This window comes from Camelus bactrianus, chromosome 8 (genome assembly GCF_048773025.1).
Source record: "Camelus bactrianus isolate YW-2024 breed Bactrian camel chromosome 8, ASM4877302v1, whole genome shotgun sequence".
NCBI classification, from domain to species: Eukaryota; Metazoa; Chordata; class Mammalia; order Artiodactyla; family Camelidae; genus Camelus; species Camelus bactrianus.
In genome coordinates this window covers 25,788,650-25,811,187 of record NC_133546.1, presented here as the reverse complement: position 1 = coordinate 25,811,187, position 22,538 = coordinate 25,788,650, and the positions used below count along the sequence as shown (strand labels likewise).

The following is a 22,538-nucleotide window of genomic DNA, read 5'->3' as shown; positions in this document are numbered from 1 at the left end:
TATATCATTTCTTTTAGGCTCCGTATAAGTGATACCATATGATATTTGTCTTTCTCTGTCTGCCTCACTTCATTTAATATGATAATCTCACATCGCAGTGACATGTTTTTTGGTTTTTGTTTTTACCGAGTTTCTTGTTTTGTTTTGTTTCATTTTTTTTTGATGGAAGTACTGGAAATTGAACCCAGAATTTTGTGCAGGCTAAGCACACTATCACTGAGCTATTTCCCTCCCCCACAGTCATAGGTTTTGAAAAAAAGAAAGAAATTTTTTTTTTTTAATCCTATGAGAGGACTCAGAGAGAAAGAAAAGATTTGGAGGAGGTGAGCTTGCTGTAGCTGTAATTTTCAACAGAACTTAAATTGCAAAGGATTTTTCATATTTTACTTAGAAAAGCCACAGAGACTTAAAAGTGCAGAATAGAAGGATGGTGTAAATGAATTCTAGAATCAACCTGAACGGTGAAACGAAGCTAAGACATACCCTTCTTTTGACATAGAACAGCAGTGTCATTCCAGCCATTTTGCCCAGCCTGACAAATGGAGACTCGGAGTCTCTTAGCGTGAGCGTGTTCAGGATACTCTTTGAGTCCAGCACTCCACGGCGCCTCCTCAACGGGCCCTCCAGCTTTCATGTGCCTCCTACAGGCACAGAGTTAAAGAAAATGCATCTTAAAGTCATAAAAGATGTTACAATGTCCTAGCCCTAAGAGCATTCAGCAAAATTACAGTCGTAACCAACACTGGCCCAAAGAATCTCTGCAAAATAAGCAACACTTCCGCTCCTGCCTTTGGTGAGTGTTTTTATTTGTTACAGCCACCGTAACAAAATGCCACACACTGGATGACTTAAACAACAGATAATTATTTTCCTCACAGTTCCAAAGGGCCGAAGTCCAAGGTCAAGGTCTCTTCTGAGGCCTCTCTGCGTGGCTTGTAGAAGGACCTTCCTGAGTCTTCATGTGGTTTTCCCTTTGTGCTTGTCTGTGTCCTAATCCCCTCTTCTTACAAAGACAGCAGTCACTAGATTAGGGCCCTGAATGAACTAATTTTAACCGAATTACCTCTTTAAGGACCCTGTCTCCGGGGTGAGGGTGGGGGGATGTATAGCTCAGTGGCAGAGTGCCATGCCCAGCATGCACAAGGCCCTGGGCTCAATCCCCAGTACCTCCATCAAATAAATAAGGCCAATTATCTCCCAGCCAAAGGGAAAATGGGTGGGGGGTATCTATCCCCAAATACAGTCACATTCTGAGGTGGTTAGGACTTCAATGTACAGGGACACATAACAGTTAATGTGAACTGCCTTTCCTTGGTACCACCCACACCCTAGTTTCCTCAAGGAAGGACACTGTGCTCTAGCCTTCCCTGACTTCACCCACTCAAAATGCATCACTCCTTGCTTCTAGTCCAGGCTTTCTATTTTCAAATACTACAGGCAAATTATCAGACAAATTAAAAACTACAATATTTGGTTCCTTCAAGTATATCTTTGAGTATATCAATCTCCCAGGTAACAAGAGCTTTCTGGGGACAAAGCCGTGACTGAAATGGGGGACTAGAATGGCAAGAATTTCAGGCATCTCTTTTAGAGCTGGAAATAGGAACGTTTAATGGAAAGGGGAGATTTGCACTTGGCTTCAAATCGAGAGGAGATTATGGAAGGTCCCAGTGCAGGGCCTGGTACACCACAGCATCTGAATTCTCATTAGTTTTCTTATACACAGAGATAGCTGTCCAGACATCTCACAGCCACCCTCGTCCAGCTCACCATCCTGCTGGACCGCTGCTCCAGCATCCTCACATGCCTCTCCGTTGACATTCACAGCCCCCTGCACTACACTTGCTCTCCATACAGTCTCCAAAGTAATTCTGTAAAAGTATGAATGAAATGATGACAAAGAGCTTCTCCACATCCCTTAACATTTTTCTACAAATGGTCTTAGAGCAGGAGTCAACAGATGACAGCCCATGGGCCAGAGTTGGCCTACCACCTGTTTTTGTATAGTTCATAACACAAGAACAAATTTTGCATTTTTAAGTAGTTGAAAAAAATCAAAAGGACGTTTCATGGCATGTGAGAATTACACGATATTAAAATTACAAAGCAAGAAACAAATTGTATTGAAACAGAACCAGGCTCATATATCTACATACTGTGGCTGTTTCTCCCTACAAAGGCAGAGCTGACTAGCTTTTGAAAAATAATATATTGTTTCTAACTCTGAAGCAAAAATTTAAGCAACAGAGTCATTACATTTTAATAGTTGATTATGTTCTAAAAGTGATATGTGTCTACTGAGGTGATTGTAGAAACTATAGAAAAGTGTAAAGAAGGAACTAAAAAATCAGAATGCCATCACTCTCAAATTACTACCTTTAATATTTGATGTCTTGCCTTCGTTGATTTTTTTCTATATAGCTTTGTTATTTAAACTGAAGCAACACAACTAGCCTGTGATTAGATTGGCCTAACTCTAAAATATGCACATTTGTTTGGTACTACAATATATATTAGAGAATATCAATTTATTAATTCGTGAATTAAGACACTATTTACTTGTATTATAAGTAAGGATCATGGCTGGACACATATGTAGTGCCTCAGCTTGATTCTGTATTATAAAATAAATGTCAATGCTTCTACTACATGCTTGGGGAAGTAAAAGAAAAAGTGGGAGGGAGAGGGGGAGAGAATAAAGAGAGAAGAGGAGGGAGGAGTTATTTTTCCTGAGTTTAATCATATCTTTACAGAAAATTGCATGTCCATCTCATTTTCTGTGTACTCTCTTTAAGGTCTCATACTAGTTAGCCTTTGAGCAACCATTTGGAAACAACTGCACAAGAACTGCAAAGTACCCTTGATCTGGCGTCCTCCTAGACCTTCCATTTTGGTTCTCACCAGCACCAGCTCCATCACTATTCCCTTCTCCTTGGTGTGGCAACTGTCAAACACACCCGCAAATTTTTTAACACTCCTTCTATTGGGAGATGTGGACCGTGTCCCCTCTCCTTGAATCTGGGCAGCCTTGTCACTGCTGCAACCAATAAAGTAAGACAAGAGTGATGCTCTGTGATTTCTGAGGCAAGGCTAGAAAAGGCAATGACCTCCTAGTTCTCAGGATGTTTGCAGAGGGAGGGAGTTGGGGCTGGGGGTGTCAACCACCACGTAAGAAGTTCAGTTTCTCTCAGATCACCACACTTAGGCACTCTGGTCAATAGCCCAGCTGAGCTCCTAGCTGACAATCAGCCTCAACAGCCAGTCATGTGAGTGAGACATCTTAGATATTCAGTTCTGACTAACTATTCTAGTTAATTTGTGTCCCCCCAAAAGGCATGTTGAGTCCTAACCTCTGGAACTTGTGAATATGACCTTATTTGGAAATATGGTCTTTGGAGAGATAACCAAATTAAGATGAAGTCATTTAAGACTAAAGTGGTCCTTAATCTAGTGACTGGTGTCCTTACTAGAAGAGGGAAATTTGGACACAGTGACACACACAAGAAGACAGCTCTGTGAAGAGACAGACAGGGAGAACACCATGTAGCAATGAAGCAGAGATGGACGGGCTCCATCTATAAGGCAAGGATTGCTGGCAACCACTAGAAGCTAGGAAAAAGCCAGGATGATCCTCCCTTAGAGTCTTCAGAGAGAGCATGGCCCTGCCAACACCTTGACCACCATGATTGTGGACTTCTAGCTTCCAGATCTCAAGAAATAACATCTCTGTTGTTTTAAAGAACTCCGTTTGTGACTCTTTTTTACAACAGCTCTGGAAAGCCAATGCAGTAGCCCTCAGATGACTGCAAACACAGGAGAGACTCCAGGAGAGACTCATCCGATTCCCAGTTTCTTGACCCTTCCAACTGTGAGCAAAACGAAATGGTTAAGGCTTTAAGTTTTTAAGAGGTAACTTGTTACACAGCAATGATAACTGGAACACATGGATCACTCCCATTCATCGGCCAGTTTAAATTTAACCATCACATCTAGGAAGCCTTCTCTGATTTAGTCAAATCTGCCTTGCAAGTCCCTCCTCTGAATTACCACAGCACCCCGATTTACCCCACTCTGCATTGTCCATGGAACCCATAGGTCAGCCATCCCCCAAAGCCATCCTTTCCTTTTACCATACCCCCAACAACTCTTCACATTCACCCAAAACATGAACTCACCCTCTTCACCTCAATTTTTTACTAAAGATTTTGTAGAGGAGCTAGAAGGGAACGATTATAATACGCACTCACACAGCAGACAACTGAAATACTCACCATTAGACATTTGTTTGTTTGTTTGTTTAGCCTGAAGTCTTCCAGGGTTCTTTGCTGCAGAAGTTCTCAGAACCCTTCAGATGTCAATGACGCTCCATAAGGAAGGGAAGGGTTGGTTTCCCAAACTTATGAAATCATTTGAGTTTTTTTCATGGAGTAGCTTCAAAGGCATGGGATTTCCCTAAAGGTGAGTCAACTATAAATATCGTTACTATAAACTACCTCCAAGTAATAGGCTTCTTTCCTAAAATTATGGACTCTGATTGAAAAAGGAGCATTTTACTTTGGCTTCTTTATCATCAAGAAGTCTTGGTAAGGCGTGTGCTTAGCACGCGCGAGGTCCTGGGTTCAATCCCCCAGTAATCCATTAAAAATAATTATTTTTTTTTAAAAAGAGAAGTCTCAGAACAAGTTTCTGGAGAGACCCTTGAGTCTTATCACTGACTCATGTTCATCGTGAGCCGTTACAGAACAACTGAAAAACTCCCACTTCTCTGCCCCGCCCACAGCCAAATAGAAAGTCATTGAGACACATCGCGATCTCAATTTTCCTGCTCATTCTTTTTTTTTTTTTTTTTTTTTTTTTTTCTTCCAGATTTGGGTATCTATCATACAGGAGTTTACAGCCCCTACATATAAGGCACAGAGAAGGTCGAATGGAGTCAGAAGGAAGTTTTGACGGTGCTGGAGACATCTACAAGCACAGGTCTATCACCTCCCCAACGACCGTAAGTAAGGGTCTGCGAAAAAGTTTTGTTTATAAATGTTTGCGGAGGACAAAGCAAGTGACTTCATTCTCTAACCACTGAGAAGCGTGGGTGGGTGAATTACGTGCGCAGCACGAAAGCCTGTCTGCGAGCCCCGGCCTAGTGCCGGCTGATGCCAAGGCCTGAGGAAGGCCTCCCCGCTCCCCGCTCCCCGCTCCCCGCTGCCCGCTCCCCGCTGCCAGCTCCCCGCTCCCCGCTCCCCGCTCCCCGCTCCCCGCTGCCAGCTCCCCGCTCCCGCTCCCCGCTCCCCGACCTCTCTTGTTTCCTGTCACTCGGAGTTCGGGCTCATTTGTCCCATGATCCTTATCTGTACAGTAGTCCTTAATCATAAGAGCTTCAAATATAAGAACTCTGTACACCTGACCTCTTATAGGGTGAAGAGAAAACCAAGCATGCCCTTTTAATAACTAAAATTTTTAAACGATGATAAAGATTGCGGGGTCCAAGCAGCCGGGGCCGACGCAATGGGCCGGCGCAGCGCGCGTGCGCCCTGCGGCCGGGGGCGGGGCCCGGAGCGGGGCGACCGCTCGAGCGGCGGCCTTGGGGCCGAGCGGGGGCGAGGCGGCGCTGTCCGACCGGGTCGCCCGGCTGGAGCGCGACGCTGGAAGGCGGGGCCCGCGGGGCTGCGGACGTTGGCCTCCGCAGCCCCGCAGAGACCTGAAGGCTTCGAGTTTTTGCTGAACTTGTAGAAGAGGCACTTGAATGCTGGATTAATAAGAACACTGAAATTCCGTAAAAAGTTTCAAATTGGAGAATATTGACTTTTCCACCCTCTTCCAGCAGTTCTGCTGCCCACCAAAATACAGATGAATGACGACTCTATTCAGGAAGACACCTGGCCAGCGGTCCAGAGCTGATGCAGGCCACGCCGGTGTATCTGTAAGCATGATGAAGAAGAAGACGTCCCACAAAAAACATCGGAGCGGTGTGGGGCCCAGCACACCTGTTTCCCGGCCCCGGCGGAGCATGATAGGCTGCAGGATTCGGCATGGGTGGAAAGAGGGGAACGGCCTTGTCACCCAGTGGAAAGGAACCATTCTGGATCAGGTGCCTGTAAATCCTTCTTTGTATCTTGTAAAATACGATGGGTTTGACTGTGTTTATGGACTGGAACTTAATAAAGATGAAAGAATTTTTGAGCTTGAAGTCCTCCCTGATAGAATTGCAACATCTCAAATCAGTGATTCACACCTAGCCGACATGATAATTGGCAAAGCAGTGAAGCACGTGTTTGACAGCGAGGATGGCTCTAAAGACGAGTGGAGCGGAATGGTCCTAGCACGCGTCCCTATAATGAGCACGTGGTTTTACATCACCTATGAGAAAGATCCTGTCTTGTATATGTACCAGCTCTTAGATGATTATAAAGAAGGCAACCTTCACATTATGTCTGATTATACTGATTCACCTCCAGCAGAAGGGGAACAAGGAAAAACCATGGAGAGCCTGATAGGCAAACAGGTGGAATATGCTAAAGAAGATGGCTCTAAAAGAATTGGGACGATCATCCACCAAGTAGAGGCCAGACTGTCTGTCTGTTTCATCAAGTTTGATAATGATTTCCATATTTATGTCTACGATTTGGTGAAATCCTAGATGTCATCACGAACTTTGCCAAATTTCTACGACTGTTAAATGTGTAATTTGTAGACATAAAGACTTGATTGCTTTCCATTTTCATGAGAGCTTAAATGTCCCTGCGAATCCACAGTCTCTGCCAACAGAACTGGTTTTGTTCTGAATAGTATAGATTTATGTGAATACAAAAGCATTTTGTGTAAGGAACTCCTTCCTCTTAAAAGAAGTCTGTCTGTTTGGAGGGGAGTTACAGGCAAGTTTGGTAAAAAAAAAAAAAAAATTAAGCTATTATCATAGTTGTTTAAAACTGTAATAGATTTTATCAGTTTTCCCCTTCATTTTTAACATTCTCTTATTCTGCCGCCACAATGCAAGCATAGTTTGGTATTTTTGTTATTGCCTTTTTGGAGATAAACGTGTATCTATAGCTACCTATTTGTCTGTATCTGTGGATTTACATTTATTTTATATATATGTATTTTATACACACACACTCACACACACACTCACACACACACACACACACACACTTCATCTGCAATCCTTTCTTTGTGGCTTGAAACGGGGGTTAAGTAATTGTCTCCAGTTCAACAGGAAAGCTTGACCCAAGTCAATCATACTGACTATATCACTGCTGTTTATTTAAAATTAAATTTGAACACAGAAAGCACACCAGGACATTCCGTTTGCTTTGAAAGTCAGAAGTGTAGAGCATCACTTCAGTCTGGAAGTTCAAACATGAATCACTTTTGAACCATTAATGACCCATGTTAGACTTTTACCAAACAGTTAGAAATCTGGGTGAAAGACTGCCTCTGATTCTCAGTTTATAAATTTTTTTGTTTACATTTTTATCGTAAATACTGTTTCTGGGTTTTTTTTTTTTAGCAAAGCCCAGGTGCCTGGTCCACACAGTGTAATGTAGGTGTGTTTTGGACAGTGCTTTTGGTCTATTATTTGTATAAATCAGCAATCTGGATTTTAGTACACGATGTAAAAGGAAACAGTACACCAGTGGCTTGGGTGTATGTGGTAAGTTCCTGGGAGAATATAGTGCTTTTATGTAAGAAGTGTAAGTTTAAGAATGCAAGTTGTTGCTTTCTAACCAGTTCTCTAGGACACTTTTATTTTTATTCCTATTGTTACTGAGACTATGATTATGGTCAGAAGGCTTTTTCTCCCTGATTTTTCCCCACGAAGAGTGTTTGGACAAAGAACTTCCGAAATCTTTTTGTGGTGCTGTGTCTTCTTGCTATTTATGTGGATTCATCCTGTTGAGTGTTCCCCATCCCATCAGGGTCTGTCACCTGCACTGGCTTGTGGATGTGACTGATAGCAGCCTTGAGCCACAGAATCCTTTTGTGGCTTATTCCTGCAAGATTGTTTTAACCAAAATAGAACTGCAAAAGTGATTGGTTTAGCAGTGAAATGGCCATCTGTCACTTTGTTCTGAATGAGCCCTGGCTTTTTGAAAGCTAGGGGAAAGGCAGTATGCAGAACCAGTCTCTTGTGGAGTTTGGAAATCTGACCTTCGATTTGGGCAGAAGTCTAAATGCATATGCTGTCAGTCAAACACCAGAGGTCCCTGAAAGCTCCATCGTGGCTATTCTTGATGTTAGAGATCCTGCAGTTTCAAGGCCTCCCGTGAGCAGTTTGCAGGATGCCCAGTTCAGGAAGGCTGTGCCTTCTGCTCTTGGCTGGTAACCCCGAGCACCTCATAAACACAGCACCTCCGTTTTCTGCAGTGTGCCCACAAGGGCAACCAGGGACGAGCTTTTCCAGGTAGTGAGTGCTCAGATCTGAGATGTTTCTCCCATGCAGCAAATCTGTCACCAGTTTTCCTAGTAGCTCTCCTAAGAATCCCTGTGTGTGAATCTCAAAGCCCAGCCTGGCTCCCTGAGCCCAAGCAGACACGTGCAGCCCAGAGAGTCAGTGTGTCCTGCTCCCACAGCACAAACACAGCAGTGACTTCAGACTGAAAAATAAAGTCCTTTAGAAGTAGACTGACGGTTGAGTCAGTTGAAACATTTCTAGCATCACTTAATGACTCACACTGTGGTTTTTCTGCAAGTACCATTAGCAACTTTACCACCACATTATCTGCCACACTCTAGATGAATGTGACACGTGATTGTTATGATCATTATTTTAATTATTGTTCCATTTATTGCCTTTAGGGTTAAGGAAGGGGAAGGGGCCAGGGCTGTTGTTTTTCCATCCCCCTCCCATTCTTTGTTCTTTCAGTGGCTTAAACCACACTTTCTGATGCTGAGACTAGCTCTGCACCCCAGTCAAATATTTCAAGCTTCATTTAGCCTCTTGTGTTTCAGATCTCTGTGCCTGGCTTGCATTTTCTTGGTATCTGAATATTGGTTCCTTGTTCTAGAAATTCAACGTTAATTTCCAGCATTACAGTGGGATTTGTGATAACACAAGACGTGAATCTCTGTATAAAATGTATTGGCCATTCTCCATGACCATTATTGTATCATGTGTGTGCGTGTGTGACATCCAGGTGCCTGGAAGGCTTCAAAGGAAAACCTTAAAAACAGGCCATCTTTTTTACATGATATTCTAAGTAGAATGTTCAAGGTAACCAACTAAAATTGCATGTGAAAGATACTTGGGGTTTTTTGTTTTCTTTGTTTTTATTTGTCTTCAGTTTTTTGTGTATTTGCTTACTGTGCTGTTTCAGGGGTCGTAGGATAAAAATGCCCTGGTGAGGCAAATGCAGTGCCAGCCAAAGCTGATTTTTCAGTTGTCATGCTGCATTTGAAGGGACTGTGCATTCTGAAAACAATTATAGTTACTTCTCAACCAGACTTCATTTCTATTACTATTTTACAGGCCATACACCCAAGTGCCCTGGGCTTAGAGCTCTGAATGCTGTGGTCCATTAAAAGACTGTTTTGATTGTCACAAATTGTAGTGCCTGAAAACATCCTTAAGCTAATTGTCTTTAAAAAAAATAAATCTCTCCAAAGACAGGAACAATTATTAGAACAGAAAATAATTATGGCCAACATGCCTGTGGTTTTTTTGGAAATGCCGCACATTTGTATTTTCCATCATGAGTGCGGTTTGAACAAATGTACAGTTTAAGAGGTCTTCATGTTTGCATTTTAAAATTAGGTAAATGGCCTCTTCTTTCAAGCTCGAATATATTTTTTAATTTTAATTTTATTTTAGACAATAGACAGTTCTCTGCCTTTAGAGGTGTAAACAAAATAAATCTTAATTCTGTAAGCAGTTTTCATAATTATGATGTAACTATCCTTAAAACATTTAAAATAAACCCTATGTGTGCCAAAAAATAATTTTTTTTAAGTTGTAACATAGGTTGTATTCACCTGAGGCTTGCTTGTCTTTAGGCTGAAAGTCTTCTGTTCCCTAAACTGAAAATATACCAACCTCCTTCCTCAACATCCTCAGATTCTCTCATACACATGCTTAAACACACACACACACACACACACAGGCACTTTTGTGTAACTGTGGCCCCTCACATGACTACAGTCCGTAGTCCTCTTCATCCTACCTGCCAGGTTCTTAAACAAAACTAGAAGTCATTCTTGGTTCTTCCTTCCCTCTGCCCATCAGCACTGGGCAGCTGCCTCATGCTGCAGTCTACCTTTTTACGAACCCTGAATGCCATCCCCTTCTCTCCGACCCCCCGCAGGTCTCTCCCAGCAGCACCTCTCTGCATGTCATCCCCAAAGGCACCTACCTGTCTCCTCCCTAAAGGCACCCACCCACCCACCTACCTTCTCAGCCCTGACAGCATAGGGCCTGGCTCCCAGCAGGTCCTCAATCATGTTTGCTAAATAAATGATTTTCTTATACAACCTCTTCATGCATTTGCAAGAACATATGGCTGCCCAGGTGGTCTGACTGTCAGGCGTCCAGAGTACAGAAGTGATTCAAACCCACCTTCCTCCTGATGTGATACAATGCCAGAAATCTCCACGGGCAGAGTAGATTTGACTCCTGGGGTAAAGCATTTTGTTTCCAGGAGGCCTGTGTTAAAAATCAAGTATGTCCTCTAGAAATCAAACTTACGGTTACCAGCGGGGAAAGGTGGGGGTGAGGTATTGAGAGAGAGAAATTGGGGGTTCAAGATTTGCAGATACTAACTACTATATTAAAAGAAATCAAATATATCCTCTAAGATAAGAATTATCACTTCCGATTAATTCATTTGGTCAACTAGCAAGGTTCTGAATGGGGCCTAGGATAGGTGAGTTTTGAGGGCTGATTAGGTCAAGTGAGATCCGTGGCATTAAAACATAAAATCCCACGGAGGGACTGGGTCTAAAGAGAGATTCACAGAAATAAAACTCAGGGCATTTAGGCCTTGCCTGTAGAATGAGATCCATCATAAGAGAGAAAAGCCAACACTTTATATTTGAGTCATAAGTAGAGGCTGGGGGGAAAAAGAAAGAAAAGAGAAAGAAACGGGAGAGGGTGTACTTCCTGTCTTGGGTCACAGCTTCGATGCTCTGCTTCCACTTAGAGCAATAATTCTCATTCTGGACATGAAGCTAATAAAACCATGTGTTTGGATTTCCTGGAATTTTTCTTACTCTGAAAATGGACTTGTTCCCAAAATCTTCCACGTCCCCTCTGCCCTCATGAATGGCCGGTTTCCAGGATGTCTGCAGACTGGGCGTGGGGAGCCGCCTGACGCCAGGTCTCCGCTGCCGGACACGAGCGGCAGGTGGAGATTTATCCTCACTGAGATGGACAAGCCGCTGCAGCCACCTTTGAATTTATTGCCTATGTCAAAATAGGATGAAATAAGAGCTAATAAAATAGCCCAGTTGGCCAGACAGTGTTCTACATCCTATTTCTCAGAGCGCTCTCAACCAGCGTGAATCATCGCAGCATCTACCGGATGTCGGTGGTGGTTAGCAGTGCTACGAGTCGCTGGGCTTCCTGCCTCCCTCTCCTCCTCCCTTTCTGTCCTCTTTCCCTTCTTTTCTTCCTTCCTTCCTTCCCTCTCCTCCTGCTCTTCTTCCGTCCTTTCTTCAGTTCCTTCCACCCTCCATTCACTCAAAAAATACTTGTGAAGGGCTTACCCCGGGTCACATGCTGCAAAGAAGAATGAGACAGACCCTGGTACAGAATCTCTGTTCTACACACACACACACACACACACACACACACACACACACACACACACGCCCTCCTATTTGGGGACAACCCCAGCAGCTTCTCAGAATGAGGGGGATGTTGGCTTTTGTCACATTACACTGCACAAGTGTAGGCACACCTGATGCAAACTAACGGCTGAGACAGGATAGTAAGAGATCTGGATTTGACTCCGGCTCTGCCTTTGACTTTATGAATGACCTCCCCCAGGTATCTGGGCTGTAAGTTCCTCGCCTGAAGAAATGAAAGGTGGGCCTGGATACCTACTCAAGACCTCTGTCTCCTCAACTGATTATAAAATCTGAAAGATCTGAAACGGTTCAGGGATAATAATGAGGAACCTAGACTTTCAAGGTCAGAAATGCTAAAATAAAAGTCCTTGGAAGAAACCAGTATGATTTTTGAAATCCTTGTTTATCAAGGAATACATAATAAATGTAAGCAGTTCTTATTTCCACTAATGTAAAATATTCAAATTGCTCTTCGGGGTCAGTCCCCTTGCAGCAGCAGTGTGAATGAGAGCGAGGCTGTTGAACGGATCATGAAAAATTTCTGCAGATAAGCAGCGCCACCTGCTGGGACACTGTGGTGCTGCACGTGGTAAGTATAAATCATGATGAGTCGCCAGTCTGAGGTTTCACTGAATACAGAATCGGGAGCATTAGTCTTAATCAAAAGCTGAGACTTTAAACTTTGAAGAAATCATCAGACTGTGGAAAGATTTCTCCTCAGGTTAATTTTAGCCATGTTTTAGGTTTACTTTTTCAAACTGTTCATGTATGCTATACATCTTTCTTTCTAGATCAGCCTCAATAATATGTACTAATTCAAAATAATATGCCACTTACTCAAAATCGGTTATTTTGAGTATATAGCCAGGTTCAAAGGTTTAAAGTTTTCTTAGTTCAGACTCCACTAATCAACCAACCAACTTGTCAGATCTCCAAGTCTCCCTCCAGCTCTAGAATTCTGCCTCATAAAGAAAAATCGTGTTATCTGATGAGTTCCATTACACTCAAGGCATTTTCTATATTAAAGGCTTTATACAGTATAAAACACATTCCTGATCTCTCATTGCAGAGAACTGGCATGAAACAATACAAACATAAATAGCAATTATAAAAAGTAAATAACTAGGCCAATCAAAAAATAAAGTATGTCCCAGAGTAGAATGAACCTAACCACCTTGAGATCCAGGACTTCAGGCAGGGGCCAGGCAGGGGCCAGAAAGGGTTTTATGGAGGAAGAGTTTCTTGAGTTGCATCCGCAAAATTACTAGGATTTGGATAACGTTCAAAGATGATGGGGGAAAAAAACGGAGCAAACAAAAAAATGGAGGCAGAAAACATGTTAAAAGTTGATTTTTTTTGTTAAGAAAAATGAAATGCAATGTGTTTGATAAACACCAGGAAGATCAAATTAACCTGAGTAAGACTTTTTAGGAGAATAGCATGAGATAAGGCAGGAAAGGGAAGTTGAGACATGATTAGGTGATTTCGTAAATGCAAAAATAAGGAGTTTGAGCTTATTCCTGTAAGCAGTCGAAAAACATTGAAGATTTCTGGGAAGGAAAATAAAATGATCAGAACTGTGCTTTAAGATGACTCACCTGACCATCAGATACAGGATGAAATGATTCTAAGATATAAAAAGATACCCTGAATGTGTAAAAGACACAGAAGTAAAAAAAAGGGTTTTCGAGATCACAAATGTGTGCATAAAAGCAGAAAAGGAATCTGACTGCAATACTCCTCTGAATCAAGGAATATGTAGTAACAAAATAATTCTGAATATTAAACCGAGGGGAGGCCCATTATACAGGAAGGAGAGAAAAGTGAGCCCCCACTAACCCCCCCTTAAAGAAAAAAAAAGGGGAAGGGGAAGGGGAAGAAGAAGAAGGAGAAGGAGAAGGAGAAGGAGAAGGAGAAGGAGAAGGAGAAGGAGAAGAAGAAGAAGAAGAAGAAGAAGAAGAAGAAGAAGAAGAAGAAGAAGAAGAAGAAGAAGGAGAAGGAGAAGGAGAAGGAGAAGGAGAAGGAGAAGGAGAAGGAGAAGGAGAAGGAGAAGGAGAAGAGGAGGAGGAGGAAGCTACAATACAGAGCGATCCTGACTCAAAGCCTGAGGGAGGGAATAAGTGTTGAGGCCCCAGAGACATCTAGATTTATAAGAATAGAGAGTCGGTTAGACATGGTGGCACATTGTAGATAATGCATAAATAACGAAGGAACGAACTAATTGGTTAATTGTTTAATATGTTTTCATTACGGAGGTTTCAGTAGGAAAGAAACAGAAGTCATCTCCCTCTGAACAGTGACAATTTAAGCAACATCCACATGAGCTTTCCAATTTCAGTGTCATGTCCAATGGCATGAGCTCAATGCTGTGCCAGGTGGACCATCCAGAGGTCTCTGCACACCCAGAGGCAGGCACTGAATCTCACTCCCACACCTTCCAACACCCATTCTTTTCACCAAGGCTGGATCACCAGAATCATTCCAGATTGTTTATTTTGCCAATGTCTTTCTAAAACTGAGGGACCAGCTCCGTAAGCACGTTGCCCTAGAAGTGCCCTAAAAATCAGAGCATTCAACAGGAGATAGTGCCTTCCTGCCTTGGTTCACAGAGGAGAGCCTGTGGTGGTCCTCAGCTTGGGTCCAGGCTGGACTCATGGCTGAGACCCTTTATTAGATACTCAGCTGAGCAAAGTCCCTTCAGTCCTGTTTTGCACACTTGAATGTGCTGAACCTAAAGATGGCATATTTTATCTGTTACTCCCTATGGAGTTTTATCTTTTTGAGAGCATTTCAGCCCACCACCTAGCACTAGATCTAATACCTGGTAAATATTTCATAAATACCTTGTGGAGGAATAAATAAATGAATGTACCTTTAAATTTTAAATTGCCATCAAATGTATTTACCCTTCATCTTAATATCCAAACATCCAAGAATCTGACAAGCTTATTATATCAGCTAGAAATGCATTTGGCAGCACAGAAAACAAACAGAAAAATTCATGCACAGAGATAAACAAATAAGCTTTATTGTTCTTGTGTAATGAGAAATCTGGAAGTAGGCAGCCGAAGCTTGAGCTGCTGCTCAGTGATGCTATTGGGAACCAAGTTTCCTTCTTTCTTTCCAGATCCATCCTCCTTACCTTACTTGCTTTCGTCCTCCTTCTCTAAAGACAAAAAGTAGATTCCTGGTTGCTGGTGGCAGCGGCGAGGGAGGGGAAAGGGAGATTAGCAGTAAATATGCACGTTAGAGGGATGAAAATATTCTAAAACAGATTTATAGTGATGCTTGCCCAACTGGGAAAATTTAGTTAAAAAATCACTTGAAAGGGTATATTATATACTATGCAAAATAAGCCCTAATCATGGATTTTAAGTCGATTTAGGTGTCTGGAAGTTTGTCAGCATTAAGAAGGAGCAGCACCTATCTGCATGAAGTCCCAAGGAGACAGACATCTGAATCGGCAGAGCAGGTTCTGAGTACAGAGAGCATAGCCACACTTGAAGAGCACATTACCCTCCAGATAAATCTTCAGTGGACCCGTCATTGTACCTAGATTGAAATTTCCAGCGCCAGCATTGACAAAAAACTATAAAGGCATTGTCTTCACTAGCCCTGCGCCCTCCCCCACCACAGACCTTCCCACAAGCACACCACTTGGATTCTGTAGCCGATTTTAATCCTGTGGGTTCCAGAGGAATGAGAGACATAGAGTCCGACTAATTATGATGGAAGGCAAGTGCAACAGTCCCAAAAACAAATAAACAAAAAAGGACAATAAAAACAGACCTTTCCCTCTGCCAGTGTGATTACTTCTTAGCACAACTCTTGCTCGTTAGTGTGTTTGCAAGCCTGTCTCTCTCTTTCTCTCTCTCATTTCCTCTTTGAGTTCCATTTGAGGGACTCCCTTCTGATATGCTTTGTATATGCCCTGCCTCCCCTGAGACAGATATGCTTCTGGAAGGGAAAATTGGGAAGGAAAACCCAAAACCATGAGGCCAGCAAAAAAGCAGACTTAGGGTGCTGTTAAAAACAAAATGCAACCGGGTAAATTTGAAAATCAAATTGGCTCTATTCAGCAATTCACGAGTGGGGCAGCAGTCCATCAAGCAATCAGAAGGGCTTTCGGAGGGGCTGTACAAAATGGGACGTTTTTATAGGAAGAAGGGTGGGGCGAGGGAGCTATTAGCAAAAGAAAGGAAAGGATTATTTTTAGGTCAGGACGTCTTGGGGTGGGAGAAGGGAACAGCAAGGGTTTTACCCCACCCCTTGGCTCTTCTTCTCTGTGGAGTGGGAGATGGGGTGGGTGGAGAGGACCTGTGTGACAGATCACCTCTAGAATGACCAGAGCATTCTAGACTGGTTGATTAAGACTATATTTCTCAGGAAGATGGAATCTGCAGTGAGAGTTTGAGATCATGGGCTTCAGCACAAGTGACCCCACTTGGGGCCTGTGGTTTTCTCTTTAATGGTGTTTACCCTGCTCTGCTGCCTTTTTCCTTTTTCATATACCGGAATACCGGAAGCATGTTTCACTGTATCAAAATTCCTGGTTTGTGCTGGCAGTAGCTCTCACATCTAGTATTCCCCCCATTTTGCTATTCTGGTTGGAGAGGGGTGTGAGAGGCTTGGAGCCCCCCACCCTCAGCCTTCCCAAGATCATTGCATGAGACCCCTGGGCCCTACAGAGTACAGTTGGAGGGGTGGTGATGCCAACATCCATCTTAACGGTTGAGCTGCATTTTATTGATGGATGAACTGTTGGGCCAACTGATGTCCTTCAAAGCCCAGTGACTCCCCCTTTCTGGGCTCTCAGATGTCTGCCTGTTATTCCTCAATAGATAAATACATTCTTTACTGGGTATGTTTCCCCTAACAAACTAATAGCCCTAGGTAATGCTCAGTCTGGCTTGCTCCAGCCCATCTTGACCAGAGTTAAACCCCACCGCCTTTCACAGACCCTAAACCTCTCACCTCACCCACAACCAATCAGGCACTTTGTGAACCAGTCTTATAAAACAACCCAGCAACTGGCCCTTGGCACTCACACAGGCTCCTCTTGTCTATGTGGTCTGCTTTTGTCTGTGACTGTGTACCCTAATAAACTCTTTTCTATTTCCATGCTTTATCTCTGGTAAAAATCTTTTACCAATCCGCATGTCACTGGCTCACCAACCTGCCTCCCCATATGTCCCAAAACATGAACCATAAATTTTCAAGAGTATTTCTTTTGTAGGAAATATTGTTTATGTCCAGGTTTTCATTCTTTTTGTTTTTTGTTTAGTCATTTTTTTAAACCTTCGCTTATTTTATCAATTTATTTTTTATTTTTATTTTTAATGGAGGTACTGGGGATTGAACCCAGGACCTCACGCATGCTAAGCATGCACTCTACCCCTGAACCATACCTTTCCCCCTCCCCAATTCTCTAAATAAGGCTGTAGTAAGCAACATGTAGCTAAACCATTGTGCATATTTAAGATATTTTCTGAAATAAACTCCTAAAGGTGTTGTTGCTGGTTCAAATTTATGCACATATGTGAACAGACAAAGATTACACTCTAAAAATTTTGTTCCAATTAACCCTTAGCAGCTGTATACCATAGTGCTTGATTCCTTCCTCATTGGATATTGTCCTTTTTTAAATCTGTTAGAATGATAGGTGGCAAATTATATCCATTGTTTAAATTTGCAAATCAAGCACTCGCCCAACTCTTGAAGCACAGTAGATTTCTGGATACAGATAGCCCTGGGATACATAACTTAATGAAAAAACTTCAAAGAGCTCTCTGTGCCACTCTGAGGAGAAAAAAAAATCTCTGAGACCTTGCAGACTGTGATCAGATTAGTTCCTCCCTATTGAGCTAAGAATCCAACTTGCAATAGAATCTTTGCAAGATAAATTTAAATAACAATGAACTCTTTTATGTAAAGTTAAGGAGTCTTGAGAATGAGACAGCCCAGCTCACTTCTGTACAGTCCTCAGGGTCCCATTGTCATTGGTTAGTCAGTCCCTCCCATCCTCCCTCCCTCCCTTCCTTCGTTTCTTCGTTCCCTCCTTGCTTTCTCCCTTGAGCACCTCCTATCTGGAAATACCTATACAAGGTCTTGTAGAACTTCAAAAAAGAAAAAAGAAAGACAATAGACCTTGCTCCAAAGGTGTGCATAGGACATGCATTTAGAAAATAATTGAAAAATTAGTACTTTTCTTTTGAAAGGAAAAATCTTTCACCGTTTTGATACCTTTGCTTTCTACAGCCTAGTAAAAGGGAGATTCCCAAAGGTGAGCTATTAATGTTTAAATTTTTGTACATCTAAAACTATATATGGAGCAAAAAGTTGCCGGAGTCTTCTTGCTTAGCCTTGAGATCCTGGCTAAAGTTCCAGAGCTGAAGCCAGTAGTCTCAGCAAAGCCGCACGTTGTACATACAGTGCCAAAGAGCTGCCCCAACTCCCTTCAGCCTTGTAAAGGGCTGGACAAAGTGACCCTTGACCCTCACCCCATTGCCCCATCCATCCCCGAGAAGCAGAAGGTCAGGTTCGTGGAAGGAGAAAGGGAGACATCCAAGTAGTGGATAAGGTCATAGTAAGTCAGGGCAGGTCCTTAATCCAATTTGGCTGGTGTCCTTCTGAGAAGAGGAGAAAAGACCCAGAAACCCAGGGGACTGATGGGGCTCAGGGCAGGCCGCCCCAAGATGTACCACACTGGCCTGCAGATTATTTCAAGCTGAAAACAATAGAGACCCAAAAGACTCAGGAAGAACCTTTGAACTTCCCCCTCACTGCCTAGAAGAAAGTAAGATAGGAGGTCTGTCCCGGGAAGGAGCTATCACCACAGATAACCATGTAAAGCATTAGATGAGATGGCCAGGGAGGAACCCAGCAAAGTCCATTTGATCCACATCCTTTCTGTGTCCCATTGTCTTTGGAGGGCCCAGCAAGCATTCCTTTACCAAACACTAACTCTATTTCCTGCAAATTATCGTATTTCCTCTTAAAGCCTCAGACCCCTACCTTTTTCTCCTTAGTTCAGAATATATACTTCACCTTACCTGGCAATCTTTGGAATTCTTCGTATTTATGTGAATTGCCCTGTATGTGTAATAAATTTGACTTTCTTCCATTAATCTGCTTTATGTCATTTTAATTGCCAGCAGAAGAACAAAGAAGGGAAATAGGGGAAGTTGCCCCTCCCCTACAGGAGATGCCACTTGGTAACTGAGGCAGACATTGAAGTGATACATCTGCCATCCAAGGAATGCCAGGTGACCAGAAACCACGAGAAAGGCATGGAACAGATTCTCCCCTAGAGCCTTCAGGGAGAGCATGGCCCTGCTGACACCTTGATTTTGGACTCCCAGACTCCAGAACTAGGAGAGAATAAATCTCTGTTGTGTTAAGCCACCTCATCTGTGGTACTTTGTCAGGGCAGGCTTGGAAAACTAATGCAGAGGCCAACTGATGTGTGGTCGAGAAGAGGAAGGGATGAGAGATGACCTCCATATGCCTGGCTTGGGCCACTGGGCAGATGCCAGTGATGACGGGTACAGAAGGCACACAAGGGGGAGCAGCGGGGCTGGGCAGGCACGAGTAATGAGTTCAGTATCTGATATGTCCGGGGAGTCAGGAGGGAAGCGGGCAGGAAGCAGCCATTCAAGGAATGTCACAGCAATTAACACCAAAATGGTGGAAGATTCAACTCCCAGTAGACCTTGAAGCTCAAGATGGCAGGAGATTTGACTTCTAGTAGCTTCGTTATATGCTCACTGGAATATATTAATATGATAAACAACATGCCCACAGGTGCCATGACAGCTTCAAGGCTGACCAAAAATGGTCAAAGAGTGGGCAGTGGCCGAATTCCTGGGAATCCCAGCCCCTTCCCCAGGGTAGTTGGAATGGTCCTCCCACTTGTTGGCATGTGAAGCTAACAACCCCATAAAAACTGGCAACATGTGACTCATGGCCACCTCTCTTGCTCCCTCATCTTCGGAGACGGCCTGCACTCTGTCTGTGGAGTGTGTGTCTACTTTTACCTTAACCTGAGCACCCACCCCCTACACCTCGTGGCCTTTCTCTTGCCTTCTGAAACAGCCTACACTCTATGCAGTATGCATCTCTCTAAATAAATCTATCTTTACTCAACTGTGGCTCACTCTTGAATTCTTTCCTGTGGGAAGCCAAGGACCCACACTTGCCGGGGCACGTCCCAGGGGCTCAACCGAGACCTGGGACTCGCCCTCCTCTCACCCCACATTCATTTTTCCTGTATCACGGTGGCCTGTTCCTAACTAGGGGGCAGCCCTGGCCAGGACACTGAACACCCCAGCCTCCGTTTCACAGCGAGAAACAACCGTGAAGCAATACACAAAGGAGTGTGGGAACTGAAGTAACCTCACAGTCAGTTCAAGCAGTTTATTTCACGGAGGGGAAAAATCAGACAGAGGAGATCAGTGGTTTATTCAAGGTCACAAACAATTGGGTTTCAGAGCTGAAGCTGGAAAGTGCTCTTTTCATTACAGCATTTCTAAGGTCTCTTTCAGCCTTTAAAGCCCATGCTTTATAAAAGCAGTTTATAAATAGCATGGGGATGCGAGAAGTTTCTAAATAGCACCACACACCAAACGTAGCTATTTAAAGAGAGAACTAATTGGAATCCATCAATTTCACGATTCAGATGTCTCACATTAATTTTGTGCATTGGCGCAAAACGTGTATGGCAGGTTATGTGAATGCAGGTGGGTCAGACGGACTGCGTCTTCAGATCTTCAAGAACTCAAGAACACTGTCAAAATCCTTTCATTACAAATGTTTGCAGGTGCAATTTTCACTGATGTTCCCTGAGACACAGTAGTTGGGTTGGTTAAAAATTTTCCCCAACGCACCCCACCCCAGTTCAAAAAGGAAAACAAATGTGGTGACAGCAGCCTTGGCCTAAAATCAGTATCTGGAAATTGTGAAAAACAGCAACTGATGGCTCTGCTGGGTAATGTGTCCACGGAAAAAGGGCGTCCCTCAGCTAAACCAAGGCGGGTTCCCGGATCTGAGCTTGACTGTGAGGGTGTCTGACAAATGAAGGGAGGGGACAAGAAAGGATGCGGCTGAGGGTGCATCCGCCTGCCAGCTGCCACCTCCAGATGGAATCACAGACCGAGACTCGGCTGCTGCTGGAAGCTGCCCGCTGTAGAGCAGGTAGTTTATTCCTTCCAGAGAGCAGGAGAGAGGAAGGCAGTAGCCCCTCTCCCCACCCCCGTCTCTTTTCCTCACTTACTCTCCTCTCTGTCTGGGACCATCCACTTTCCCTTTCTTCCCTTTTCTTTGTCCTCATTCTTATTCCTCCTTCTCTGATCCTTTTTCTCTTTCTTTTCCCCCTTTACCATCCCTCTGCCCCCTAATCTTCAACTCCAGCCCTGGTCTGTCTATTGCTGGATACATAGAAATAAAGTCACTCTCAATCAATATAAATCAATAATTTCAGTCTCATAAAAAGACCAGTTTTATGGTAATAAGTAGGGTCTGCCCTTTCCTCCTGAAAGGCTGCAGTGAGTCCAAATGGTGACAGATTGGCCACCATGAGCGCAGGGATCACCAGCCCAAGGAGGACACACCAAGCTCCAAAAAGGCAGCACCATCCTGGTTCCCCAGTTGCCGGGATGGCCAAGTAGCAAAATCTACAGAATTTAATAATATGGATGCCCAAGCTCCATCCTTAATTGATATGTTAAATTGGACATACATAGGGAAAACCTCTTCTACTACCAATATATAGATGAGGTAGAAGTAGTAGATAAAACATATATATATATATGCTGTAAATAATACATGTATATGCATTATACAATATAAAATACAGTCAAATTCAAATTCAAAAAAAGAAATGACATCTTGAGAATAAGACCTCCAAGGGCCAGCTGGGAGAAGGCATTTGGGCCAGGTAGCTCTCAGGTGTTTTGGGAGGAGCAATGTGTCTGTAAACCGGAGCTCTAAAGTTGAAGCCCCAAACCGCTACTGAACAGGTGGTTGGAACTGGGCTCCCTATGTAAAGCCAAGAGTGAAAAAGCCAAGTGTCTCCCCTGATGAGTGACCAGAAAATTCAACCCTAACGTTATAAAGCTGCTAGCATTTCTTCCAATAACCTTTGAAGCTGATCAAACCTTAACTCTAATAACAGCCCTCGCTGAAGGTTTTAATCTATGCGGATGACAGAACCAGAGAAACCTTGCAATGAAACCTGCTTTAATTCTGTATTTTGCATCTCACATTAGCAAATAAGCACTTAGCACAGAAACAGGCCATTGGTTTCTAAAGCCCAGTCTTTGGAATTTTGCTTGGAATCAATCATTCTTGTATTTGTCCAACCCCTGTACCAGACATAGGTCAGGTGTATCCAACAGGCACACCTCACTGGTTTTTATGGATGTTAATTAACAGCTTCATTGTTGGCAGTCACTTTAGAGACACTCAGCTGGAAAGAGCGGCGGCTTCACTGACACTGGGGATGTGTCCACGCCCCGCTGACACTGTAAGTCTTAATGGGGAAGCAGCACCGTAGGGTGGTCCAGGCGCATTTCAATTTTGCAGTGTGTCTGTGAATGATTGTCTCCTGTCCTGCTCTTATTTGTATTCTAACCCTTTCCATCTCTCTGGGACAACCACCTCCAGAATACCAGCCTAAGGAAGAGGTGGTCTCCACTCACCTCCAGGTCACTGAGATATGGGTTTCCAACAGTCTTTTTCATTCCCTCAGGTAGCAGCGCTTT

At 43.4% G+C, this 22,538-nt stretch overlaps 1 protein-coding gene across 3 annotated transcripts; it reads left to right on the top strand.

The window, feature by feature from the left end:
* Positions 1-4,850: 4,850 nt before the first annotated feature.
* LOC105077251 (spindlin-1) lies at positions 4,851-9,238 on the top strand. Of its 3 annotated transcripts, none has more exons than XM_045524546.2 (2): positions 4,851-4,999; positions 5,819-9,238. In XM_045524546.2, the coding sequence occupies exon 2, from the start codon at positions 5,849-5,851 to the stop codon at positions 6,632-6,634; it is 786 nt and encodes a 261-aa protein (XP_045380502.1). In that variant the 5' UTR covers positions 4,851-4,999; positions 5,819-5,848; the 3' UTR covers positions 6,635-9,238. The 3 variants fall into 3 exon arrangements, with proteins under 3 accessions (XP_045380502.1, XP_045380503.1, XP_045380504.1); XM_045524547.2 differs by having other exon boundaries at positions 4,857-4,999; positions 5,822-9,238; XM_045524548.2 differs by having other exon boundaries at positions 4,870-5,003.
* Positions 9,239-22,538: the final 13,300 nt, after the last annotated feature.